This window comes from Ursus americanus, chromosome 29 (genome assembly GCF_024610735.1).
Source record: "Ursus americanus isolate L20-20 chromosome 29, mUrsAme1.1.p, whole genome shotgun sequence".
Classification (NCBI taxonomy): Eukaryota; Metazoa; Chordata; class Mammalia; order Carnivora; family Ursidae; genus Ursus; species Ursus americanus.
The window spans coordinates 29752388-29779954 of record NC_142155.1 but is presented as its reverse complement, the minus strand read 5'-3'; the positions used below and the strand labels follow the sequence as shown (position 1 = coordinate 29779954).

Sequence of the window (27567 nt, the reverse complement as noted above, 5' to 3'; positions counted from 1 at the left end):
AGTCAGTCCCCTCTTCAGGCCCCACGTTGAATTCCAGTTCTCTTGCAATTTCCACCCCACCTGCTGTTACTTCCTCCACTCCAAGTCTTGAACCTTCAATTTGTAAGAACTGCAGTAAACTGCAAAGCCCACTAAAGCAATGTCTGCTTGTATTCTATCCACTTCCACGACTTCATACGGAATTAAAGAACATAAAACTAACTGGAAAAAATCCACCAGTTAAAAGTAATTCTGAATGTTTCCTTTGTTATCCTTCACAGCCTTTGGGTGAATAACGTGTTATAACTGGAGTGTCATGTCCTATGCACCCTGAGTACAGGTAAGAATCCACCAGAGATAAACCATCAAGCAAATGCAAACAAATTATAAACTCTCTTTAATCCATTTTAATCTGCTGCCTTTGCCTTGTCTCTGGTATTCTTACCCTTGGCCACCCCCCATTTAGTTAAGATATTGAAACTGGTTAGTATCCCGAATCCTGTGGTACAACAATGCTTTTATCATTTGCTTGATCTAATTTTTCTTCTCATGACCAAAAATCAAAGGGAAGTGCTTCCAGTTTCTACCTAGAATACCAGGTTGCTAAAACTCAATTCTACTCACAATAAAAAAAAGAGGCATGAAAACGTGTATTGTACTTGTAAGGAGTGTTATGTCTTTGCAACACGTTTTCTTTAGCATTGTGCCCGTTTTGATATACTTAGCCACTAAAGTAGTGTAAAAGTAGTTATTAATTTTGACACTAAAAAGCATCATCTTACTAAAATCAAAATTTAGGCTGGCATGGTTTTGATATACGTCTGTCTTCCTTTACATTTAAAGAAAAAAAATTTGTCTAAGCTTCAATCACTTTTATGGTATAGTCCACAGTTTACAATATGAGTTATTTGAGAAAATACATTAAAATCACACACACACACACACACACACACACACACACTTTTAGACCGTTTTTAAACAAGACTTTTAAAAAGGTGCTTTTAATCTAAATTCTCTTGCTCTGTTCCTGTAGAGTTCTGTAGAGTGACATGCTGGCTGGTTATGTTAATGTTGGTCCCTGGGATAAGATTATCATCATCTCCTTCGATCAAAGAATCCCACTGATCAAAATCTTTCTGCAGTTCTGTAAAATAGAAACAGTAGTTAAGCTTACTCAACGTTTTGAGAGCACGAAACAGCTCAGTGCCTCTAGGTGGCAGCACAGACTCACTAATGATGCATGATTCCAGCAGCCTGGTCCGCTGGGTAGGAGCTCCCCACAGCAGCTGCTTCTAAGAAATGGGACTATGCAAGTTGGCGCAGCCACTTCGGAAAACAGTATGGAAGCTCCACAAAAAGTTAAAAATAGAGCTACCCTATGATCCAGCAATTGCACTACTAGGTAGTTACCGCAAAGATACAGATGTAGTGAAAAGAAGGGCCACATGCACCCCAATGTTCATAGCAGCAATGTTCAAATAGCCAAACTGTGGAAGGAGCTGAGATGCCCTTCAAGAGACGAATGGATAAAGAAGATGTGGTTCATATATACAATGGAATATTATTCAGCCATCAGAAAGCATGATTACCCAACATTTGCATCAACATGGATGGAACTGGAGGAGATTATGCTAAGTGAAATAAGTCAAGCAGAGAAAGACAATTATCATATGGTTTCACTTATATGTGGAACATAAGGCATAGCATGGAGGACATTAGGAGAAGGAAGAGAAAAATGAAGGCGGGAGATCAGAGGGGAAGACAAACCATGAGAGACTATGGACTCCGGGAAACAAACTGAGAGTCTCAGATGGGAGGGGGTTGGGTGGATGGGCTAGCCCGGTGATGGGTATTAAGGAGGGCACGTATTGCATGGAGCACTGGGTGTTATACACAAACAATGAATCATGGAACACTACATCAAAAACTAATGACATACTGTATGGTGACTAACATAACATAATAAAATTTTTTAAAAGAGAGAGATGGGACTAGACACCACTAGCTGCCAGGCCCCTCTGTAGGGGAGTCCGCCAAGTCTGCACAGAAACACTATTACCTTTAACAGGTAGACTCATACATAGCGTGCAAAGCAGCAGAATTAAATCTCTCATGCTTTTGTTTTCGAACTGATTTACTGCCCTGTTGTTACATTGCAGACCAGCTGGAGACAGTTAAAACAGGACTAATGCTGGATGAAGACAGTTTTGTCCTAAGAATCACCTGGTTTATGTCATGAAATATACTTAGTTTCTTACCTAAATGCTTTTGTAAAAATGCTAATGAAGCTTTGTTGCTAAGATCAAGTGCTACATTTGAATCTATATCTCCTTTTAAGGTGAATATGTATCCAACTATTTTGCCAGTTGCAAAGGTGAAATCAGCAAAATTCTGATGGACTGAGCCCCTGAAAGAGAAATGAGACATTGATAAGACACATAGTTTGACAACATTACTTTTGTAGGTAGGGTGCAGGAAGGATACTGGCCTCACCGGCTACTTACTGAAAACTAAGGAAATAAAACTTGTAGATTTTGATCTCTTTAGATGTATTTGCGGGTCACAGCCTGCACGTATAGGGATCTTAGTGTACATACTCCTCTTCCCTTCTAGATAAACAAAGATTCCAGTCTTCCTTGGCATCTTGGCTTTAGAAGAAATGATTCCAGCTCTTTTTCTTTTTCTTTGAGCTGATACAACGTACTACGTGTTGTAGGGACTGTGTACCCAGAGCCAGAAGCCTATTACATTTGCTTACCAACACCACTTAACTTCATATCTATTTGATGCTGGTCAAAACACACTGCACATAAGCCTAGGATTAAGTAGATTTAAGGAAAAAAAAACCCTTTCGCTTGTATTGTTTAAACTGTAAGTATCTTATATGTATCATTTATGCTGCTCCTTAAATCCACCAACAGCCTCACATCAAGCACAACGGCCTTTTTTTGGGCTCATTTTCTACTGCCTCTGAGACATTTGACACTTTCTGGCAGTTTTTCTTTTTCCTTTGTTTTCTTGACCTTCTCTTCCCTTGTTTGTACCTTCCCTTCTTCCCCTAATCACTCTGTTCTCCACTGGCTCTTCACATACATGTAGACATTCCTCAAGATTCTGTTCCCAGACCAATTTTTACTCACTTGGTGGTCTTCTCTATTCCAAAGATTTCATGTATAATACACGAATTTACTTTCCTAGTGCGTGGCCAGACATCTCTACCCAGATTTCCCTGGCTCAAGCTGAGAGATCCCAAGTTCAGAACACATCTTTCCAGCCCCGCCGGTGCTGCTGCTTCTGCTAAGCCAACCACAGCTCTCAGTTATCTATCCTCGAACCACAGCCACCTGCCTCCCCCGCTCCTACTTCCCTGCTTCCACTCACAACCTGAGTGTCAGAAGCACAAAGCAGGTAGAAACAGGGTCAGGAGCAGACTCCTGGATGCTACTGACAGTGGAGGAATGGCCTCAGGGAAAGGAGGTAGGGGAGAAAGGGAGGGAGCAGTCTACACATAGGAGGAGCAGCAAGGAGTAGGGTTGTAGTATCCCGGGGAGGAGAAATAGGGGAAGTCTACAAGGTCAAGGTCCAATGGATGCAGAGAGCAGGGTCCAGGCTGCAAATAATCTGCTGGGCCTTTTCTGTGCTTGGTCGGGCGAGTTGCAGTACACCGGTGGGGGTTTGGGAAGTTAGCCCATAGGAATCAAAGCATAAATGGAAGTATAGATGAACTATGAAATATGAGCGATCTGTCCAGGTTCCTAGCAGAGAAAAGAAAAAAGGGTAGAGAAGAGCCTAGTAAGGAAGTGGGGTTAAGGAAGGCTAGGCATTCTGCATCATTTCTGTTTTAGAATTAAATAGACTTGTGCATACAAATATTGAAGCCCTTAACTAACTTGCAGCTGAACTACCCAGATCCTCCTCCTATCTTTCTAAAGTCTCTTGATCCTTCAAGACCAGTTCTACTCCCACGTCTTCCAAGCAGCCTTTCCTGAACACCTCCGGTGGAAAAGACACCAGTCTCTGACCCCATAGTGCTCGCTGCCTATACGGTTTATGTTTCCTTCCCACCACCTCTTCTTCTTCGAAATAAGCCTTACCTTGCAACAGCACATCGTCAGTTCAAAACTCTCCTGGGGTTTCTTTCTCACGTCCCCGATATCAGCATATCACTGACGCTCCAGGGCACCCCATTATAGCTTTGGGGAATTTCTAAACTCGTATTCTTTCTACACAGGTACACACTGCGGATCTCAACAGACGCTCTGCCTTTTTTCCCCCAAAGAGTTCCTAGTCTAGCCTGCTCCCTACCCCAGCCCCCAAATGCATAAGCCTGCTCTTGTGTTTAGATAAAAATAGCATGTATCCTAATGTAAATTTTAATTATCAGTATATGAAGGACTTATGTTAACGCTACTCAAAATATCTGCATTTTTAAAAAGAGCAAGCATAAATGCACTTAGACCCTGAAATTATCTAATCTCCCTCATCGAAAGTCTCAACAATGAATTTAAGAGCTCTGTCATGCCTACCAAATGGTTATCTTTTGGCGTTTATCCAAGTTTCTGTTTCAGATGATGAAATAAATCACTTACTAAAATACTTACCTGATTGTAATCATGTTTCTTTCTTTGCCAGGCAAGTAGCTTTTTTCCATTCTTTTGATATTAGCAGGATATTGGAACCGTTCCGAGTTGATAAAAAAGAGGGGCTGAGGAATTCTGGAATATATTTCATCATCCAGCGGAAACATCCAAGCATCAAGGGCAATCCCGCACCTGCAGGAGGTCGGGGACGATGACAAAGGCTGGTTACACACTGACTGACATACGGAATTCCTAGTGATGTTAGCATTAATGGGCACACACCACCCTGGTTTATTATGGGCTATCTCACGGGTATTATACTTCAGTGTGGGAAGGGGCTATGATTAGCTTTACAGGTAGCAGACTTGGAATTACAGAATCATTTTCTTTAGGAGGCGTTTAGAAATTGTGAAAGATACAGTGTCTTTATGACGTTTTACTTATTTTTGTTACATTGCTTTCAAAATAAATTTTTTTTAAAGATTTTATTTATTTATTTGACAGAGATAGAGACAGCCAGCGAGAGAGGGAACACAAGCAGGGGGAGTGGGAGAGGAAGAAGCAGGCTCATAGCGAAAGAGCCCGATGTGGGGCTCGATCCCATAATGCCGGGATCACGCCCTGAGCCGAAGGCAGACGCTTAACCGCTGTGCCACCCACGTGCCCCTCAAAATAAATTCTTAATAATTTCTCCAAAACTGTGGGGTGTCTGAAGACATATACAATATATGCATATTGCCCCTGCGTTTCCAGACCTTCTAGGCACTCTGCAGTCAATTTATTATGCCTTTTTCACAGTTAACTGTTGGACCAGTAGCTTTATAGTCAGAGGTACTTCACCTGGCAAAGTGTCTGGAGGTTGAAGAAAAACATAAGGGGTGTATCATTTGAAAATGTAACTTGCTTTTTAAAAGTAAGTTTATCCTATGTTTCTGGACCTTCTGGACACTCCATTTTATGTGCTCAATGGGCAAAAGGAGAATATTCCCTTATGGAAACTGATTTTAAAAATTTGTGAGATGAAATTTCATGAAGCGTCCTACCCATGTTCTATATGGTTGGCTCTTCATGACCTCATCAAGTCTGTGATGCCGTGGTTCAAGAAAGAAAATATTTTTTCAAGTTGTAAGACCAGAGCCTGGTCTTGACTCTTGCTCAAATAACTGTAATTTAAGACCTCTATCCATCTTTTTTTAAAAAAGATTTTATTTATTCATTTATTTGAGAGAGAAAGCCAGTGGAGGGAGGAGCAGAGCGGGAGAGGGAGGGGGAAAGAATCTCAAGCAGACTCTGTGCTGAGTGCAGAGTCCAACCTGGGGCTCAGTCTCACGACCCTGAGATCATGACCTGGGCTGAAACCAAGAGCCAGGCGCTGAACTGACTGAGCCACCCAGGGGCCCCAAGACCTCTATCCATCTTAAAGATGGAAAAAAAAATAATTAAAAAAATGCCTTGCATATTGGGGAACTCTAGAAATACTGTAAAATACACTACTGATATCACTACCATTATGACATAGATAAAATGTATATATATTGGGGCGCCTGGGTGGCACAGCGGTTAAGCGTCTGCCTTCGGCTAAGGGCGTGATCCCGGCATTATGGGATCGAGCCCCACATCAGGCGCCTCTGCTATGAGCCTGCTTCTTCCTCTCCCACTGCCCCTGCTTGTGTTCCCTCTCTCGCTGGCTGTCTCTATCTCTGTCGAATAAATAAATAAAATCTTTAAAAAAAATGTATATATAAAGATACATTTCCAAGTGAAAATATTAAGCCCTTAAGCAGATAAATAAGAACGATGAGGGAAAATACATAAGAATGGGGAGAGCTTTTAATAGCAAGAGAAGTAGATGGTTTCTGTCTGGGAAAATTCATATAGAGTACTTTATGGGGGCAAAAGAACAGACTTATAAACCCTGAAGGATCCTTTCCTCAGTAAGAATTTGATAAATATCCTATCCCACATGGGTTATCATTTCCCCTCTTCCAAAAACTTACTGTTTTCTCTCTTTGCCTCCTCTTACCTGAATCTCTGATCTTCACTAAGAGTCTGAATAACCGTGGCTCCACCAAAAGAGTGTCCAATTACTGCTATTTTATTCCTGTCGATAGAGTCCTATATGAAAAAGCACAATATATATTCATCACTATCTCACCGGCAGTTAGAATAGAATGGTTTTTTAAATTATGATATTATTATTCATTTCATGGGCATGGTTAAGTCTTTTGATTTCTTGTAAAAGAAATACACACACATGTATACACACACACACACACACACACACACACAATTTACATGTTGAGCCTTCGTAGAAGTTCAGAAGTAAACTTAATGATCCATGTAGGCGCCCACACTTGAAACACCAACACCACTGCTGGCTTCTGCCTCTCCCCGCTCCACGTTTAATTCGTGTGTTCATTCCACGCGTATCTCTTGAGCACCTGCTCCGTGCAGGCACCGCAGACCATGCTCACCGAGACCCCAGTCCACCGGTGGCGAAAGAGACACAGACGCGTGATGCAGACACAGCGGGTGGTGCCCAGGACCACGTGTGATAGACAGCTCACCAGCCCAGGGGTGGCGCTGCGGTCCAAGAAAGCTTCTTGGAGGAGGTGATGCCTGACTTGAGTTGAAGAGTCAGCAAGACTCAGGGAGAAGACAGTGTCAGGCCAAGGGGACAACACGTCCAAAAGTACGGAGGCAGGAGAGGGAGGGGCTGGCTAAGGGACAAAAACTCTTTGCTGTATCAGGTGAACAGACCATCATTTTCTGCCCGAACTGAAGTACTTCTATTTCTCTCTATCCCCTCTACTCCAACCTCCACACACACTTTTGGGCCTTTGGTCATGCTGTCCACTTTGATAGTCTTTCACCCCCTCTCAATAGCCTGTTGACAATTTTGACCACCATTTCAGGATCAAGCTCAGAAATATGCAAAAGCCGTCCAAGAACTTAGACCACTTCCCCTGGAGGTACTGAGTCGAGCCAGAAAAATTGCTGTTTTTGCAGCTCAAAGCTGGCTGTTGGCATTTCATATCTAGTGGACCTAATACCTACCTCAGTGCTGTAACAGTTCACGTATACTATTTTTTTTTTTAATTTGCAGCCCTTTGTCATGTCATTCCTCGCGTTACAGCAGAAAAGCAGATGAGAAGGAAAAAGAAAGAACGACAGGACAAGGGAAATGGCTTGTTCTTAAGCTGACCTTCAGTTGTTCCACATCGAAATCTAAATCCAAGACATTCTTCACTGGCTTTCCACCATCAATGGCCAGAATCAAATCGAGAGCTTGCGAACACTCCTTTGCTCTTGTCTGTACCTGACATGATTATCAGGAAAAGGAAATGACAAAATAAAAAAATGACAAAGATTAGAAAAAGGAAGTGACCAGGGGCGCCTGGATGACACAGCGGTTAAGCATCTGCCTTCGGCTCAGGGCGTGATCCCGGCGTTCCGGGATCGAGCCCCACATCAGGCTCCTCCACTATGAGCCTGCTTCTTCCTCTCCCACTCCCCCTGCTTGTGTTCCCTCTCTCGCTGGCTGTCTCTCTGTCAAATAAATAAATAAAATCTTAAAAAAAAAAAAAAAAGAAAAAGGAAGTGACCAAAAAAAAATGACAAAATGTGACACTTATGTTAGAGTCTGTGTAGGAGTTGCCTGTGGGAAACACGGCTGATTGTGCCCAAAGTGGAAATGGCTAAGTGCTAGTGACTGGAACACAGCCCGGCGTGAGGACACGGGCCCCAGCTTTGCAGGTAGTCATAGCTTCGTGCCACTCCTAGCTCTGTGGCTTACCTGCTGTGTGACCTCAGCTGAGGTACCCGACCTCTCTGAGCTTCCATTTATTGTGGGATAATGCCTACCTCAGTGAACAGTGGGTGGGACTAAATGCAAAGACATATGTAAAGCACCCACTGGAAAGCTTGGCACAGAGGTGAAAGCCAGTGTGCCTCCTCTCACCTCATCTTCCAGACACCCCTGTGAAAGAGATACTGTTATTATTCATTATGTTGTAGCAGATAAAACACAGAGGCAGAACAGTAAGTAAGTAACAGTAACTAACGCGTCCAAGATCAATACTGTGAAGTGACGGCGCCAGGATTCAAACACAGAAAGCTGGATTCTAAGGTCTGGCCTCGGAACACTATTCCATGCTGCATCTCCGAAAAGCAGTGTCTTTAATATTGCCTTGAAAAGGAGGGTCTCTGTGAATTTCTTTTTTTTTTTTTTTAAGATTTTATTTATTTATTTGACAGAGATAGAGACAGCCAGCGAGAGAGGGAACACAGGCAGGGGGAGGGGGAGAGGAAGAAGCAGGCTCCCAGCAGAGGAGCCTGACGCGGGGCTCGATCCCAGAACGCCAGGATCACGCCCTGAGCTGAAGGCGGACGCTTAACGACTGCGCCACCCAGGTGCCCCCTCTGTGAATTTCTCTTCTAGCACTTCTGAGGTTCTAAACTTAGACGGTCTATTGCGAAAAATTTCTGAATATGTACTGTCTTCCCTCAGGATTTTTACGTTTGTTTTTACTATGATCCAGACTTTTCATTAAGGGAAGTGTATCACTCAGAGGATCTTCTGACAGGTCTCTGGGGAACAGGATATAGGAGAGCGAGGAGTGCACCTTGCAGTATGTAAATGGCATGAGCAAGCGTCATCCTTTTGCATACGCTTTCGAGTCACCACGCCTCCTCCCCTCCTGCTGCCTGTACCTGCTCGTTTCGCACAGGCATCTCCTCCTCCTCTGACTTTAGGCTTTGAAGGTAGAGCCAAGACTTATTCCCTATTTCTGCAGCAGACTGGTCTTTGAAGTAGTAAGTCGCGGAGGCGGACCCATCCCTACAATGCAAACAGATTCAATGACTTACACTCGCTCTTCCTCTTCTTCGTCCCCTGCCATGCTCCCTCCCCACCCCCAAGTTCACTCTGAGCTTTCTGACTTCCCTGTCTTCTTCCACTCTACTTTTGTTTTAAAATCAAAGAGGCCCCCAAGGGAGTCTACGAAAACGTCACCGCTAGGGTCAAATCCACCCATCCTATCTTCACAATTCTAGGAGGTCCCTAGGAGACTCACACCAGGAGTCAAATCCCAGGGCTGCCACTTACTCACCATCTGGTTTGGGGCAAGTTACTTACCCTTTTCCAGCTTCGTTTCCCTCCTCAAACCAGTGATAATAGTAACCACTTCAAAGGGTTTTGACAAAGATTAAATGATGGTGCATGAACAGGGCACACAATAAACCCCAGAAAAGCTAGCGGCTCCTGAAAGTTTAACTCAATCTCCTTTTTTTCTTCATCATGTAACTACAGTTGACAATTTCACTGATACACTTTTATAAATCTTTCTGGAAGGTAGAGCCCAGGTGACCTACCTGTGTTCTACAGCAGCGACTATGAACCCATGCGATGCCAGATCAATGCCAATAGCAGAATAAATCGTCCTTCCAAACAAAAAGAGGAAAGCATTGAACTACCAGCCAGGCTTAGGCAGGGCCCGCTAATAAGCCTGGGAACGTGGAGGCCATTATACCCCCATAGTAGTGCCAGGGGGTAAACCAGATAGCTGTGGTTCTCAAAGGGGGCGGCTCTGCCCCTCAGGGGATATTTGACCATGTGTGGAGGTATCAGGACTGGGTAGAGGGTGCTACTGGTATCTAGTGGGTAGAGGGACTACAGCGTGTAAGACCACCCTCTACAAGAAGAAATGGTTTTCTGTGAAATGTCGGGAGTCCCAAGACCGAGAAACCCTGATGTGGTGATTCTAAACATCGCTTTTGAGAGGGCTTTAATCTTGGCCCTACTACTTATCAGCTATATGACTTTAGGTAATTACATCACTGAATCTTTGTCGGCACCTGTAAAAGGGCACTAATACTGCCTTTGCTTTAGAACAGTGGTGAAGTTCTCGTAAGACAGCATACGTAGGAAGGCAGTGCAGCGTGGTGCTTAGGAGAAGGGGACCTCCAGTCTGATCCCTGCGTTTGAATCCACCACTGATTAGCTGTCTGCCTTGGATAAGTCACTGATCTTTCCTCTGTAATGGTAGGGTACCTGGTGGGATTACTCTAACTATCAAGTAAGTGAATACATTTTCAGGGCTTGTAAATATGTCTAAAACAGGGGAAAGACTGAACACATGGCAACTCTTAGTTAAATGATTGGACACAAAGAATCATGTGCTAAGCAGGTGCATTCATACCCCCTTTCCAGTCTTCATTCTGCACTAGCTTCTCATTTCATTCATTCAACAGGAAATGGCAATAGAGAACCAAAGCAAAGGGAGGTAGTAGGAACTCCATCTTCTACTGTTGAAGATACACACCCTACTCAGGAAGGGATCAGCAAACCTTCTCTGTGAAAGGTCAGGATGTAAATATTTCCAGTGGGCAATATAATAACTGTCACAGCTCCTCGACTCTGCTGTCATAGCACCAAAGGAGCTGCAGATAATGCAAAAGGTGGAATGAATGTGGCTGTGTTTCAATAAAGCTTTATTTATAGAAACAGGCAGCAGGCTGGATTTGCCAACCACTGGTTAAGTAGAAATCAAAAAACTAGTTAGACTACAATTAACGTACCAAAGATCATTTCTTTTTATTTATCTATTTATTTATTGAGAGAGAGAGAGAGCATGAGCAGAGGGAGGGCCAGAGGGAGAGGGAGGGAGGGAGAATCTCAAGCAGACTCCCCACTGATCATGGACCCTGCTGCAGGGCTCGATCTCACAGCCCTGAGATCATGACCTGAGCTGAAATCGAGAGTTGGACACTTAACCCACTGAGGCTGCCAGGCGCCCCCTGAAGATAATTTCTTATTGCAGATACCACCCAACTTCTTGCCAGCTAAAAGCCACCTATTTCTGAAAGTCTTACAATCCTCTGAGGTAGAAAAAAGTGTAGGCATCTGAGAAGATGGAAGAGGAGAGGGTGTGGAGGTCATGTGCCAGTCAGAGGTCATGCCACAGAGAGCATAGCTGACTAAAGACCCCGCCCCCAGCCTGTGCCCCTCCAGATCCACCACCACCAGCTAAGCTTCCTGTGGGATGCACCCAGTGACTGGGCACAGCGTGGGTACTAATGTAGGCCCATTCTGGTGAGATGCAGGACTCCTTTGATGAGCAACTTCTGGTCAAGCACTCCCTCAGTTGGCCTGGTCCCATCTCTCCTTGAAGTGTGCTGTAATCTGAGACTCTTCATACCCAATCTCTCCATTCCCCATCTCCTTCCCATGTGTCCAAGCTGCATCATGATCTGAAGGTTCTCCCTATCTTTTCCTGCTCAGTTCCCTCTAGCCTTCACAGACATTTCTCCCAATAAATGTCTTCTACAGGTAACCCAGTCTTGGTGTCAATTTCTCAGAAGACCCAACCCAGCGGATGATTTCGAGAGTGTAAATGTTATAATATAGAAGGGTGACAGCCAAAAACGTAAACCCTTCCCTTCTTGTCATGAGGCTAGTCTCCACGAGCTAGAAGGAGGGATCAAACTACTTGACAAGATAGGACTGGACTGATCCATGGACCACAGCCAATGTTTGAGGAACCCCAATTCCTCCAAGATGGGGGCCAGCGTGATACTCTAAACTCTGTTCTTCTTTTTTTTTGGCGGGGGGGGGGGAATGCATTCAGTCATTGGTCCTTAGGAATTAAAATTGTTCAGCCTTTCAAACATTACCGGAATGCTCCAAGACCATGAGAAAAAACAATCAGTGGATAGTTTTCACCAGTCCTCAGAGGGGAGTTCCAGCCTGCGGGAGTTGTCATTGAACCTAGACAACAATGAGAGATGATAATTAGTGTTTTCTCTGACTTGAATGTTGCTGGTTAATTTAACTTACATCTTCTTAGTGTAAATCCTGACCCGTGGAATTTGTATTTATGTTTTTATGTATTACTAGTAAATTCACTAAAAAGTCTGCTACTAGATACCTACCAACTAAGGACCTACCATGGAGTTTTTCCCAAGACCACAAAATCATTAATCATCAGTCCCCACTGCTAGCTCTCTGCTTAAGATGAGCCACTTCCCTACCTACAGGTGTATTGAGAAAGGCTATGTTTTAGTACCAAGCCAGGTGTTGGCCAAACTTCAAGGGGAATATTCTGAAACTGAACTGAACCTCAGGAGCATTACACCAAGAACCAGAATCTTCAAATCAGGGACTCCTTTCATTCTAACTGGGTTACGATCTAGAGAAACAGACCACTGACTTCATACTCAGATGCGGTTTTGGACGCAGCTCTGTCACGTCCTATTGACCTTGAGCAAGTTACAAGAACTCTCTTGAGTTTCCCCTTTTTGTAAAACGGAGCAAATGGTACCTTCCAGGGCTTTTGTGAGAATGTTGTCTAAGTAGGGAACATATGCAAAGCACCCATCTCGTGACATAGCAAGGGGCTCAAAATATGGAAGATGCTGTCTTCCTTCACTTCTCAATTGCTGTTGTCATTACTATCTTCGGTCACTTGGGTTCCATTTTCTCATTTATAAAACAGAGATGCAGTCATGAAGATCGGATGGGATGATCGCTCTGGAAGCGATTTATAACTTATTCAGCACCATGAAGACCTGTAGTTCTATTTCCATCATTTCTGTTATAAAGTGGTTTTTAAGAAAACTCCAAGGAGACGTTTAAAATAAATGCTATTGGGGCGCCTGGGTGGCACAGCGGTTAAGCGTCTGCCTTCAGCTCAGGGTGTGGTCCCGGCGTTGTGGGATCGAGCCCCACATCAGGCTCTTCTGCTATGAGCCTGCTTCTTCCTCTCCCACTCCCCCTGCTTGTGTTCCCTCTCTCGCTGGCTGTCTCTATCTCTTTCAAATAAATAAATAAAATCCTTAAAAAAAAATAAATGCCGTTGTAGGTAGTTTTGAGAGATTTGAAGATCTAGTTAACACTGGTCCCACAGTACTGTCTGATCAAACAGATAACGTATTAGCGATCTGTAGGCAAGCGAAGCGATCAAGCACAGAAGATGATCTTGGCGAGAGGAGTTGGTTCCTTGCGGGTGGGCGAGGGGAAGGAGAGTAGTCTCCTCGCTTACCATAGGTGAGAAATTAGCTTTCACTTCCCTACAGAGCATCCAGGGCACCGGGTACCTTAGCCAGCCTGCTACTTACTCACCGGATTATTGCTTCCCCACAGTATGTAAGCGGGAACATTAAAGACCAGCCAGACACAGATATTACAGCCAGTCGGAAAGTCTGACACTTTCTGTCCCTCCATCTACCCCAATATATGCAGGACAAACAGAATGAGAACCCTTGATTCTCTGATAGTTACCTGGGCTTTTAAGAAAGACTTTGTCATCTTAAGGGAAGTTTAGATTGGAGAAAATCTACTTTGATCCTTGCCTGAAACTTTTGCTGTTTTCAAGGTTTTCATATATTCTAGAGCCTACAAAGCAGGATCGACGGAAATCTTACCAAAAAACAAGCTCAATATTTTGCCCATAAGCCAGTGTGTTCCAAGATATTTACTAAGACCAAAAAAATATTCTTTGTTGGGGATCCAAAGGGTGTCAGAGTGGTGCTCGTCCTCTTGGGAAGGATAATACAAGCGCAAGAAGCTGCCCTGTAGAGGGAAGAAATGAATGTACTTTTAGTGAGGTTGCTTCTCCGTTCTGTTCCAATAGCTATTTTGCATACTTAATTAGTGGAGACCCAGATACCTCTGTTGTTCGCGAGAGGTCGAGAGAAACGTTTTTAAGCTGCTGTGGTGACTAAAAACAGTAGACAGAGAAGCAAAATAGAACAATATGCCTTCGGAGTGAAAAGAAAGTATGAGCAGGCTGGTTTCAACCATTTAGGAAGGGGAAAATAAAGAGTGTTTATAGGTAAATTAGTCCCATGACAACAACAAGTTGGGGGATGACTTAACTAGCGAAAGGCTTCCTAGACAAGACAAATGGCAAAATGAGTCATTCTCAGGTGAGGGCAAGAGCCAGTTTCAAAACCTTCTAGTGGGCAATAGTCACAGTCAGTACTCGAATATAGATAAGTGGTCTTAATCAAAGCATTACCTTCTTTGTATAATCAAACATCAAGTCTGTACAACCGACAGAATAAGGTCCATTTCCTTTGGGAATGTTAGATTGGCCCACACTTGCAGCAGCCATCAGAGCTTGTAGTTTATTGGCCCATGCTGAAAAAAAGGTAAATATTATCTCACTGTCATTCATTACACTCCCGACTTTATTATGCAAAAAGAAATTCCAAGGCAATTGAGTTACATCTCTCAGTTTCCGGCCTCCTTCATTTCTTTACCCAAATAGTAAAATACACAAATAATTACTGAGGGCCCAATGGAAGCAAAGCATTGTGTGGCAATAGAGGTAGAGATGGACACAGCCCTTCCCCTAAGGTGCTTAAGGCTATCACCTCCTAGTACTCAGAGCCTTGCCCTTAGCTTCCGCTCTGATCCAGATCACGTCAAAGACCGCTTCCCCAGTCTGTTTTTTCCCAAACAGGAACCTGACCTCACATTGCGGATTTGGGCTTACAACTTCCTGTTGGGTGCCTCCACCCGCTGTCCTTCCTGTTAGGAACATCAAGGCCAATGGTCCAGAGTCAGACTGGATGGCCATCTCCCAACTCTTCCGCCTCATCCTCTAACCACACAGCCTGCACCTCCAGCATTCCCTATCTCGTGCATCCCAAGCCAGAAACCCGGGAATCAGCCTCCTACCTCCTTCTCGCCAACCCCCTACATCCAACTAGGTCTCAATTTCTAACATTTGTTTTTAGCTTAGAATTCTCTCTCCAGTATGGCCCTGGTCCCCTAGCTCAGCTGTGTATTTGCACATTCACGGTCTCTTGACCGGAGAGCTGTCCTCTCTCCTAACTGTCCTATTCATCTTGGATCTTGACCCCTTCAAATGTATCCTTTACACAATGCTTGGAGTGATTTGAAGCACAAATGTCACCAGGCAATGCTTCTGGAAATTTTTCAACGGCTGCCTATCACCAAGTGGTTACTCCTGAAGGGGGAATATATTGGAAACTTTTTGCAAGGCAGTTCGTAGGGCCGTATTTAAATCTACACACGCCTTCCTACGCTATGTCCACTGCAGCTGGAGGCACAGACGTGGCCTATCCTTCCAGCGTTCCGGGGTTGAAATGTACAGAGTTTGCAGGTGCACACGTTACATCTAGAGTTCCTGGGCACTGTACGAAAGTGGTCTGAAGGTCCCCTGCCTTGTACTCTTCTGCTTTTTCCTTGAAGTTACCCACCTCCCACAGGCTCCAGCAGAGCTACACACTGAGCTGTTTGACGCCTCTGCCCCTTAATAAATTCTATTTCCTGTGTTTGAAATCCCAATGGCAAACTCCTGTTCAACTTTTAACATCTTGATCGGATGTCAGGTCTTCTCTGAAGCCTTCCCACACTCCCCAGACTTAATCATTTCATCTCAGTATTAAATCAATTCCCTGTATATATATTTTTATCATTCTTCTTATCCTATATATTAAAGTGAGGTGTTTGCATACTTTGTCTCCCACACGAGGCTATTTCTTAAGAACTGTATACATCCTCAGATCTTAATGCTGGCACACGGTTGGTGCTCCATAAATATTTGTGAAAGTGAGCCGAGCTAAGCTGTTCATTGCACTGGGCTCTCATTTGCATGAAATGCTTTATCGTATATATCCTCTTACCCACCCACTCTTGAAACTGTTTCTCCCTCTTTGGTGCTAAAACTCTTCAACATACCTGCAGTTGTATCCGTTCTCCTCCTTTCTACACCCCACACAAGTCCATATTTACTTGTAAGATGGTGAGTCCCAATATCACAATATCCGGACTCTCACTTTTCTTGATTCAGCTTGCCTACTTGTTTTCTTCTATTGGACTGTGAGAGTCTATTTCTCCGCTAGACAGACTCCTTCAAGCTTTCCATCACATTCTGCCTCTGCCACTGAGACACTTGGAGCTATGTCAGATATGGAAATTACATCGATATCATAGGGCATCACCCAGAAAGGTTTTGAGTTATGAGAAGAAGCCCGTCTTTCATGTTGGTGACTCATGTGTGAAGACCTGCCAGTGACGAGTCCTTCAATACATCAGGCTTGCGACTCAAAGCTGGTCCACGGATCAGCATCACTGGCGTCCGCTGGGAGCTCGGGAATGCAGGATCTTCAGCCTTAGCCCAATTCTACTGACTCAGAAAAGCTGTGCCTATTAAAGTTTAAAAAGCACTAGGCTAAGGTACCAGAGTACCTAGTCTGACACACCATTCACAGCCCAAAGGCAAGCAGGGAGTCCCAAGGAAGGCAGGAGATGAATGGACCTGGGGTATTAGAGCCAGGTGGTCTATTCTGCATTCCAGCTAGACCTCTGATGCTACGAGGCTCCGGCCTAGGCCATTTACTCCCCTCTCTTATCCTCATTTGTGAAGTGAGGCAAAAAGCACTTGCCCACCCGCAGGACAGCTGCAAGAAGGAAGTGATAATGGAAGTCAAGTGCCCAGCACGGAACACAACACATAATCAGCAGACAGCCGATACTACGTGTCCCTTACCTCAAGTTAGTTAACTCTGGCTACCCAAATTTAAGCCCTTAGAGGAGTGTTAAGATCTAAACTAGACCATTCCATTTTCCCTTTGGGCAGATTCAAAATCCAAGGTGTTTCCTCAGACAGTAAAAAAAAAAAAAAAAAAAAAAAGAACTTCACCCATAAGGCTAACATTTTCAGGTCTATTTAGAAAGGCTCCTTCTTTCCCATTTGAGATTGTCAACCAAGCCATGCTTTGCAGTGTAACCGGGAGACACCAGTCAATAGGGAGACGTCAGACCTGGCTTTCCCTCCTTGAGGAGTAGTCGTGTTCTGCTGCGCCGCCCCCCACGTCAGCCATGATGTGACGGTAGCCAGTTTGAGGGGGAGGACTCTGGCTCCCAGAGCTTGAGGAGGAGCCCCAGAGAGCCCACAGCTGCCTTGGCGGTACTGCCTCTGGAAGTGAGAGTTCAGTTCTAGAGCCGTGGGAGGGTTCCGAGTCACACAAGGTTTCTCTTGTGAGATCTCAATTCCACATGGGCTCTGGGAACCTTGCTCAATCACCTGGGAGTACCCTGGTTCTCTAAAACCTGCCCTACTACAAAGCCTCCTCACTCAGCATTCAGGAGCCACAGGTCAAGGGGAGGCTATAGGGCTGCCCATTCCAAGACACTTGACCCCTCAGGAAGCCTGGAGCTGCCCCGGGCTGGGGTGCAGGTCTACAGAGCCCTGCCGCTGTTCAGTGCCAGAGCGGTTGTAGGCAAGTTTCATTTAACTGCAGCTAGTCCAGTCATGGTCCTGGATTTCCTGTTCTCGAACCATCTGTTCCATCAGGGCTCATCATGAAGGATAAGGCAGGAGGAGGCTTGTCAGGTCGAATAGCCACCGTCTAGAGGATACAGTTTGTGGTTCAGAACTTACACACGTCACGTCCTATTCTTCAACTTTCATTTAAGAGGAGCACAGGAACCTCTTGAGTGCTATGAATCTTGTTACACATTTCCGGTGGCGTTCAGTTGTCAAGTATTCCTGGTATTCATTCTTGCGTTTTGAGACGGATTGTATACATGCCAGGAACATGACATCTAATACAGCTTTACGACCTCCACTCACAAAAAGGACATCTCTAGCCCATACTTTACCTACGTAACCATACTTCCTATATATTCATTTGGTTAGAAGAATATAAATAGTCACCTATTACTTTAATCCTTTATTTAATACATGATTTCTAATAATTTACAAAATACTTTTGCATTCATTCCTGAGTACTGAGAATGGGGCGCTGGGCTCAAGGCTGGGGCTCCAAAAAGGAATAACGTAGTGTCTCTTTCCCCAAGTTCCTGCCAGTCCAATGCCAGCTTTTCAATGATTTTCCAACATGAGGGGGATATAAAACATGCTTGAAATTCGCACCCCCGACCAATAAGAAATGCATGATGTCAATGTCTCCTCGCTGATAATCTGCTCATCATGTGAGATGCTACTTGTTTCCAATCCTTGGAAAATACAGTAATGGGAAAGTTAATTTTTAACTAGGCTGCAAGTTCTGTGAGGCTTGTCCACAAGCTCACAGTCTTAGTCACCAGGGCCTCAGCTTCCGGGTAAGTGTTGCTGAATGAGTGCGCCTGTGAGATATTATGCCATTTCCTGTGCGAACGTAGATACAACACATAGTCCTTCCCACGGATGCCTTTACTTCCCTAACTAGGAAGTAGGGCAATAGTGATCAGGCGCAGGGTTATGAAAGCTCTTATGTAATTGCTACAAGAAGGAGTCACCCATCAAACCTGAACAGCTAGTCCAGAGTGACCCGCTGTGTGGCCACAGGCAGAATGACACCATGCAGAAGCCACCTACACGGTTCACCTGAGGGGGAGCTGGAAGGAGAAGATCATGCATCACAACGCTCTGTGATTTGCAGGCATTCGCAACGCTCCAGAAGCCATCTCTTTGCAGCAAAGGTCCTTCTTAGTGATGGCAGACGTACTTGTCTAGAGATGGTTGCCTCACTCTGGCCACCTCTTCTGGGCCTGACTAAACTTGCCCTCCTCTGCTTCCCTCCCATCACAAGGTAAGAAAGAGCAAGAGATGCACATCCGTTCTCACCGAGAGTTCCTCAGGTTGTGCCTACCTCTCCTAGTGATGATAGCGAAAACACTGTTTCCCTCTGGACCCCAAGCCCCTACCTTGCCATGTTCCCAATCTCCTTCCAGGACTAACCAGGACTACACCTGTTGATCAAGACAACTGCCTGTCCTGCCCCTGTGTGGGAGCAGGTTTTGCGGTTGCCTCTGAGGGAACTCCAGGGGGGTTGTGTCACTGCGCCTGCGTGGGAGCAGGTCATGGTGGCGAGAAAGACAAGGGGCCGAGTTGAGGAAGTTCTCCACAGTGGTTGAGAGCTGAGCGTCCAGTGTGTCTGAAAATGCCTCACCTTGATTCTGTCCTGCAGTCACGATGTTGAAGATGACAGGAGCTTCTTCAGTTTCGGTGGGAATGAGGGGAAACTGAGGCCCTGTCCCCTACCCCAGGAGAACACAAGGTCTCCATGAGCCTCTTGGTAATAAAACCTGGTGAGAAGTCCCCACGTACACCTGCTCTGGGGCCAGTGGAGTTTGGCAACGAGTTGGCTGCTCAAGCCTAGAACAAATAGCCCTCTTACCTGATGATCTAATATGGGCAACAGGATTGAGGTCTTGCCAGTCAATAGGATGGACCAGTGCAAGGCAGCTGCAGAGGCAGAAAAGCGCATGCAGTTTGGGTGGCAACATCTTGGAAGCTGAGAGTGGTTTCAGCTTCACCTTCTTCAAGGCAGGTTATTAAAAGAAAAAAAAAACATGCAAAAAAGAGGACTTAAATAGGCTGACAAATCAGTGCGATTAGGGTACTAGCAACACGACTTTACCAATTATTAAGGGAAGAAGGCACCTGGAAAGGACGGAACATGCATTGTCTGAGCTGGGCTTTTGAAAGGCATCGGGGCGGCAAAATCCTTGGTAACGCTGGATTGTAGAGCACAGAAATAACACTTCTAGCAGTCATAGCAGGGCTCTGCTCACTCATTCTCTAACTCTGTAGCAGTCTGGTTTGGTTATAAAGAATAGCATCAAGGGGCGCCTGAATGGCACAGTCAGTTAAGCAGCCAACTCTTGGTTTCAGCTCGGGTTGGCATCTCAGGGTCGTGAGATCAAGCCCTGCATCGGGCTCTGTGCTCAGCACGGAGTCTGGTGAAGAGTCTCTCTCCCCCTGCCCCCTCCCCGAAATAAATAAATAAATCCTTAAAAAATGAATAGCATCAAAATATAACAATTGTAACAGCCACGGATCAGAATCATAATACTATCCACGGCACGCCTAGCACAGGAGTGAACACTCCGTAAGTTCCGGCTAACATTTCCATCACAATTATACAATGATTATATTGCTACAGCTGTGACTGTTTCGGTGCTGATGACATTTTATTTTTGGTGATCTCTGTAATCTTCCTACACTGAAACCTTCCCACAGGCAGAGGTCGGGTCTTACGTACTATTCCCACTGCCTAACAGAGGGCCTCCCATGTGGTGTTGCATGAATGTTTACAGAATTCATGAATGAATATTTGTAGTCCTACAAACAGCATATTAGACTCATGATAATAAGAACTGATATTACAGTTGGGGGCTATGCTAACATCTTTTTTTTTATTTTTATTTTTATTTATTTTTTTAAAGATTTTATTTTATTTATTTATTCGACAGAGATAGAGACAGCCAGCGAGAGAGGGAACACAAGCAGGGGGAGTGGGAGAGGAAGAAGCAGGCTCATAGCCGGAGGAGCCTGACATGGGGCTCGATCCCATAACGCCGGGATCACGCCCTGAGCCGAAGGCAGACGCTTAACCACTGTGCCACCCAGGCGCCCCTACATCTTTTTTTTTTTAAATAATTTTTATTTTGTTATATTAGTCACCACACAGTGTGTCCCCAGTTTTTGATGCAATGTTCCACGATTCATTATTTTATGCTAACATCTTATTAGCAAAAAACTATCTTGCACTGGTGCATCGCGTTCCCCCTTCAGAATTTCTCCCTTCAAAAGACTGAATTGTCTCTTCACGGATAGTAACTTGCCAACGGATTTTTTCCAGATGTAGTTCTATGCTTGAATGCATACCTGCACAGAATACATACACACATATACACGTGTACATATAAATATACGTATATAAAATATATAGTTTTAAAATTCGTTTGCAGTATTTCAAGTTACACTTTAAATTTGACAGTATGTTTAGAGTCTTTTCATATGAGTACATGGCACTGTAATTTGTCTTTTTATTTTAAAACGGCATTTAGGAATTGCTCAAAAAGTTTGTTCCCTGGGGCAACTGGGTGGCTCAGTCGCTAAGCGCCCAACTCTTGGTTTCGGCTCAGGTCGTGATCTCAGGGTCATGAGATCGAGCCCCACATCTGGCTCTGCCCTCAGCACGGAGTTGGCTTGAGATTCTCTCCTTCTCCCTCTGCCCCTCCCCTTGTTCCCGCTCTCTCATTTTCTCTCAATAAATAAATAAATATATTTTTTTTAAGTTTGTTCCCTACATAAATAACAATGTTGCCAACATTTGAAGGCTTAATATATGCTCAGCAGTTTTCAGTTTCTGGCACAGGTTATCTTCTTCAGCCATCACTAAACAATCTTCGAGGGAGATTTAACTATCCCCATTGTATTGATGAGGAAATCGAGGCAAGGAGAATTTAACTGACTTGTCCTTATCACACAGCCAGTAAGGGCTGGAGACAGGGCTTGAACCCAGACTCTCTGAGTCCCTGCTTTTAACCACAACACACCAACTTTGGGTAGCACCAATTTCTCTTCACCCTCCAATGATAATCTAAAGTTAGTGAGCACAGCGGTTCTTTTACGGATGCTAACGCGTTCAGGAGCTTCCTGGATTGAAAAGATGACTTAATAGAAATTGTTCTCTGAAGAGATGAGCGCCGGTCTCATCGTTCTTGCCCTGATTTGTATTTGGAACAACATGCTAGAACCCTTGGAAACTGCAGAATGCTGTGTCTGAATCCAGAGAAACAGCTACTGAGGTTCCCAAAGAAGCAACAGAAGAAGCTGACCTGAAGTCAGTGTGCTCACCAGCCTCCAGCACCCCCTGCTGTTGGACAGTCACAACGGGGTTTGTCACCAAATAGCATCATCCGCAGAAAGTATTTACAGGGACCTGAGCAGAGGGCTTGAGAAAATTCCACCCGTGGTGCTTACAGCCCATGACTGAATAGGAGGAGTGTCATTTGGCCATTTGGAAAATCACAGGGGATGAAGATGAGGAAAAAGGAAGGCAAAGTGAAACACACAGGGAGGGCAACAGAGATTTTTGGGGAACACCGCACTAACCCAAAGAAAGTTAGTTTGCCCACAGCTCCTTGGTGTTTGGGACATCTATTCTGTTACAACCTCAGGAAGAGTTAGAGAAGCCAGTTGTGGGAAGGGCTTCGGCAAGTCCTCCAAGCAGGACTGGGGTGCTCGGCCCGCCCCAAGCTTCCTACCAGACTTATGCCACTGCCATCGCGTGCCGTCCTCAGAGTGAAGCAGGGCCGATTTAAGGCCAGGTAAAATGCGCACTGGAGTTCCCACCCTGAGCTCATGCAAGCTACGATGGCTCTCGGGGAACCTTTGGACATACTGCCTGGGGCGCCTGGGTGGCTCAGTCGGTTAAGCGTTCCACTTTTGATTTTGGCTCAGGTGGTGATCTCAGGGCCTTGAGATCAAGGCCCAGTCCGGCTCCAGCTGGGTGCAGAGCCTGCTTAAGATTCTCTCTCTCTCCCTTTGCGCCCCCACCTCCCACCCCAGCTCATGCTCACATGCTCTAAAAAAAAAAAAAAAAAAAAAAAAAGAGCATATTGACTGATTCCTGAGTCCCACCCCAGACCTGCTGACTCAGAATCTTCAGGCATGGGGCGCCTGGGTGGCACAGCAGTTAAGCATCTGCCTTCGGCTCAGGGCGTGATCCCGGCGTTCTGGGATCGAGCCCCACATCAGGCTCCTCTGCTGTGAGCCTGCTTCTTCCTCTCCCACTCCCCCTGCTTGTGTTCCCTCTCTCGCTGGCTGTCTCTATCTCTGTCGGATAAATAAATAAAATCTTTAAAAAAAAAAAAGAATCTTCAGGCATGTCTGGGCATCTGCACTTTAGCTCCTGAGGGATCCCGACACAGCCATGCCCAGAATGTGCTATTTGGAAACTGCTGCAATAGAACGAAAAGAGTACTATTTGTTTTTATTTATTTATTTATTTATTTATTTATTTATTGTATTTTTATTTAAGTAAACTCTACTCCCAATGTGGGGCTCAAACTCATGACCCCGAGATCAAGAGTCACACGCTCTACCGACAGAGCCTCCCGGGTGCCCAGAGAGTTTACTATTCGTTTAGAGGTTCTCACCAGGCTATCACACGTGCTGTCTGATCTCGTCCTCAAAGTGGTAATCCTCTAAGTAATTCAATGACTGGCTGCCTTATTCATTCCTTCCCTTGTTCACGTATTCATGTACTCAATTTTCAGAATGGCAATGTGTCAGTCTATGCGTGGGATAAAAAGATTTCTAAATTTTTTTTTAAAAAAGGTTTTTAGTCATTCGTATGTCTTCATTGGAAAAGTGTCTGTTCATAGCTTCTGCCCATTTTTTTAATGTGATTATTTGTTTCTTAGGTATGGAGTTTGAGAAGTTCTTTATAGATCTTGGATACAGACTTTTATCTGTAGTGTCATTAGCAAATATCTTTTCCCAGTCCATGGGTTGCCTCTTTGTTTTGTTGACTGTTTCCTTTGCTGTGCAGAAGACATATGAATGGCTAACAGACACCTGAAAAAATGTTCAACGTCATTAGCCATCAGGGAAATGCAAATCAAAACCACATTGAGATACCACCTTACACTAGTTAGAATCGCAAAAATTGACAAAGCAAGAAACAACAAATGTTGGAGAGGATGTGGAGAAAGGGGATCCCTCTTACACTGTTGGTGGGAATGCAAGTTGGTACAGCCACTTTGGAAAACAGTGTAGAGGTTCCTTAAGAAATTAAAAATAGAGCTACCCTATGACCCAGCAATTGCACTACCGGGTATTTACCCCAAAGATACAGATGTAGTGAAAAGAAGGGCCATATGCACCCCAATGTTCATAGCAGCATTGTCCACAATAGCCAAACTGTAGAAGGAGCTGAGATGCCCTTCAACAGACGAATGGATAAAGAAGATGTGGTCCATATACAATGGAATATTACTCAGCCATCAGAAAGGATGATTACCCAACATTTGCAGCAACATGGATAGGACCAGAGGAGATTATGCTAAGTGAAATAAGTCAAGCAGAGAAAGACAATTATCATATGGTTTCACTCATTTGTGGAACATAAGGAATAGCATGGAGATCGTTAGGAGAAGGAAGGGAAAAATGAAGGGGGGGGTAAACAGAGGGGGGGAATGAACCACGAGAGACTATGGACTCTGGGAAACAAACTGAGGGTTTTAGAGAGGAGGGAGAAGGGGGGGATGGGCTAGCCCGGTGATGGGTATTAAGGAGGGCACATATTGCAATGAGTACTGGGTGTTATACGCAAACAATGAATCATGGAACACTACATCAAAAACCAAGGATGTACTGTATGGTGACTAATATAACATAATAAATAAATAAATAAATAAATAAATAAATAAATAAATAAATAAACAAAGGTTTTAAAATAAATGTGATTTTTATCTTCAAAATTCCAGTGGGTTGAGAGACTTTCAAACGATTGTGATGAACGCCGTAACAGACTCCTTGCAAAGTGTCGTGGGAATAAAGGTGCAGTGGACATAACCGAGAAGCAGATATTAGCGCCCTGCATTTTTCATTTTGGGGGAAGAAGATCAGTGAAAGACAGGCTGCAGCTCCAGCCTGAAGTCACACGGTCACCATCTGCAGGCAGGACTGGAGGACAGGTCTTCTTCCTTTGAGCCCAGCGTACCGAGTGACAGAAGGACCCAAATGGGATCGCTCTCCTTCCTCCACCTTCCCAGCGCCACAGAAGGCACTGCCCTCCACGGCTGCCTCAGGCTGTGCGCTCCCTGGGGGGGAAAGCTGGGCCAAGACTGTCCCCCGCTGGTGGCAAGACAGCTGGGTCCAAAGCAGTGGGCAGTCATCACCAAGGTTTCCCTACAGTCAAGAAAGGAGGCCTCCTCTGGGCCTGGCTCCTCAAGGGCAGCAGAGAGGAAGGCGCTTCCCTCCTCAGCGAGCAGAGGCTCCTGTGTCTGGGCAGAGTCCGGCCACGGAGCCACCAGCCACACAGAAGTCCGCCCCCTCCGCCCTTGCAGCGGCCCGTACAGGTCTCCGTGTGGGCACCTGGCAGCCGCTGCTACGGGGCTCTGTGGACAGAACTGCTTCACCCAGAAGCCTGTGAGCAACTCCAGGGCAGGGATCGGTCTCACGGGCCACTTACTGTTGTATTATTGTTAAGTTAGCTTAACAAAGGGCCCAGTAGACAGCAAGCCGTAGGAAATACTTCTTGAATGAGGAGGAAGGATCCTATCTTCTTTTTGGCGTGGGCTACCAGGTACCTTTTGGCGTGGGTACCAGAAACACATGCCCAGATGATTTCACACCAGGGGTGACTTTTCCAGACACTGAAATGGGTAGGGGTCAATTACTTGGTTGTCAGTGCCTAGAACCCAACTCCCTGGGTCTGAATCCTTACCTTGATGCTAGTAGTGTGACCCCCTGCAAACTAAGGAATCATTCTGTGCCTTATTTCCTCATCTGTAAAATGGGGCTGAGGATAATGATAACACGAGGTTAAATGATGAATATATGTAAAACAGTGTTTTTGCATATAGCTAAATGCAAATGTTAGCATACTCATTTTGCATTGCTACCAGCATGCCTTGCCCCTAAGTAAGTAGTTACTTAATAAATATTAAAGGAAGAAAGGTTGTCCGTCAATCAAGACCTTGAGATGGGAACAGGAAAGGCATCCTTCATCATCATCCCCTTTGTCCCCTGGTGGTTCGCCAAATAGATCTTATAGTTTCATTAAGGGCTCTAACAACCCCTAAACACTATAACTAGCATTTCTCCTATATTTCTTGGGGGAACTTTGTATTCACTGGCCTTCTTCCCCTCTGCAGCCTGCCAGGGCCCTCATAAGGCCAGGGTACCTCTTCTTCTCTACCACCTGCTTCTCAAGACTTAGGAAATGTTCCTCCCTTCAACTCCTTACCTGGCTTTTCAAGGTAACAGCTCCCTAGTCTAACAAGCTGCTAAGAGGTTCTGGTTTCCTCATCAACTTCCAAATAACAGCCCTTTCTTTTAACCAAGGTCTCCTGGGGGCATCCTATCAAAGCCCCTGAAAATTTACTCTAAAGGAAAGAATCATATACTTTGGGGAAGAAGTGCTTTGGAGAAAAAAAGGCCTTTCAAAGTCCTTCGAGTCCGATCCTGGGGGCAGTAATCCACTCTGGCTACCCCAGCACCCTCTGGCAGCCAAGCTTCCATTCAGCACTGCCGTGAAGGAGAGAGAGTCTATAAACTAGGCGTCTGAATTATTCACAGCATAGTTTGCCATGTAACTTCTGCAGTTTGAGAGAGCTGGGTAATAGATAATACTCAAGGGATGCAAACAGTTCTATTCTGGAGATGCAACTTCTTCTCATCATTAAAAACAAAACGGGAAATGTGTTCCTTTTTCGAAGCCATTTTTTTTTCTCTATGCTTGCGACAATAGAAGCCGGTCCTCTTCCAGGAGGTTTAACAGTGAACGGGCAATTCTGGACAAGAAGCCCTTTTAAAATTAAGCTAGTGATGTCCTACAAAAAGCCGCAGAAGGAATAAGAGTTTTACAGTGTCTAAAAACCTGAATGAGAACACCCTGGACCCGGAGGGAGACTTGATGAAGCAGGCTTCTGGAAGCATCGACCAACGTTCCTGCTTAGCATATCATAAGCATCTGAGAAGAGACTCAGGGATTGGTTTTCCAGTGTCTCAACTTGTTGGCTTTGGTTTTTGTCTGCTTGAATACTAGCAGAAACTCCTAAAGATAGGGGCGCCTGGGTGGCACAGCGGTTAAGCGTCTGCCTTCGGCTCAGGGCGTGATCCCGGCGTTCTGGGATCGAGCCCCACATCAGGCTCTTCCGCCATGAGCCTGCTTCTTCCTCTCCCACTCCCCCTGCTTGTGTCCCCTCTCTCGCTGGCTGTCTCTATCTCTGTCAAATAAATAAAATCTTAAAAAAAAAAAAAAGAAACTCCTAAAGATAAACAAAGAAGTATTTTGACTGCAACTCAGACCCTCTGAATCCAAAACCTGATTCCTGATTTAGTTAAGAAATTTAAAAAGGTGAAATGAGGTATCAACGACGGTCACCGAGCACCTACTATGTGCCAACGCTGTCTAGCTATGTACGTAATGTAATCGCTAGTCCTCACAACGAGTAGAGTTAGGCAGGTACTATTACCCCCATTTTACAGTTAGCAACACTGAGGCTTGG

The 27567-nt window shown here is 44.9% G+C and overlaps 1 protein-coding gene across 3 annotated transcripts in view; it reads right to left on the bottom strand.

Moving 5' to 3' along the window:
- Window positions 1–359: 359 nt before the first annotated feature.
- The window catches only part of PLA2G7 (phospholipase A2 group VII), a 39804-nt gene continuing 12596 nt past the window's right edge, over window positions 360–27567 (bottom strand). For 2 of the 3 annotated variants that reach the window (XM_045801816.2, XM_045801806.2), the window contains exons 2-12: window positions 19716–19857; window positions 14579–14700; window positions 13983–14130; window positions 12234–12327; window positions 9933–10001; window positions 9273–9399; window positions 7765–7878; window positions 6583–6674; window positions 4581–4751; window positions 2238–2386; window positions 360–1123 (exon numbers count right to left, since the gene is read on the bottom strand). In XM_045801816.2, the coding sequence (XP_045657772.1) occupies window positions 981–1123; window positions 2238–2386; window positions 4581–4751; window positions 6583–6674; window positions 7765–7878; window positions 9273–9399; window positions 9933–10001; window positions 12234–12327; window positions 13983–14130; window positions 14579–14700; window positions 19716–19824 (1338 nt within the window). In that variant the 5' untranslated portion in view covers window positions 19825–19857 and the 3' untranslated portion in view covers window positions 360–980. The remainder of the gene's footprint in view (window positions 1124–2237; window positions 2387–4580; window positions 4752–6582; window positions 6675–7764; window positions 7879–9272; window positions 9400–9932; window positions 10002–12233; window positions 12328–13982; window positions 14131–14578; window positions 14701–19715; window positions 19858–27567) is intronic. The other variant, XM_087857048.1, reaches the window with a different exon arrangement.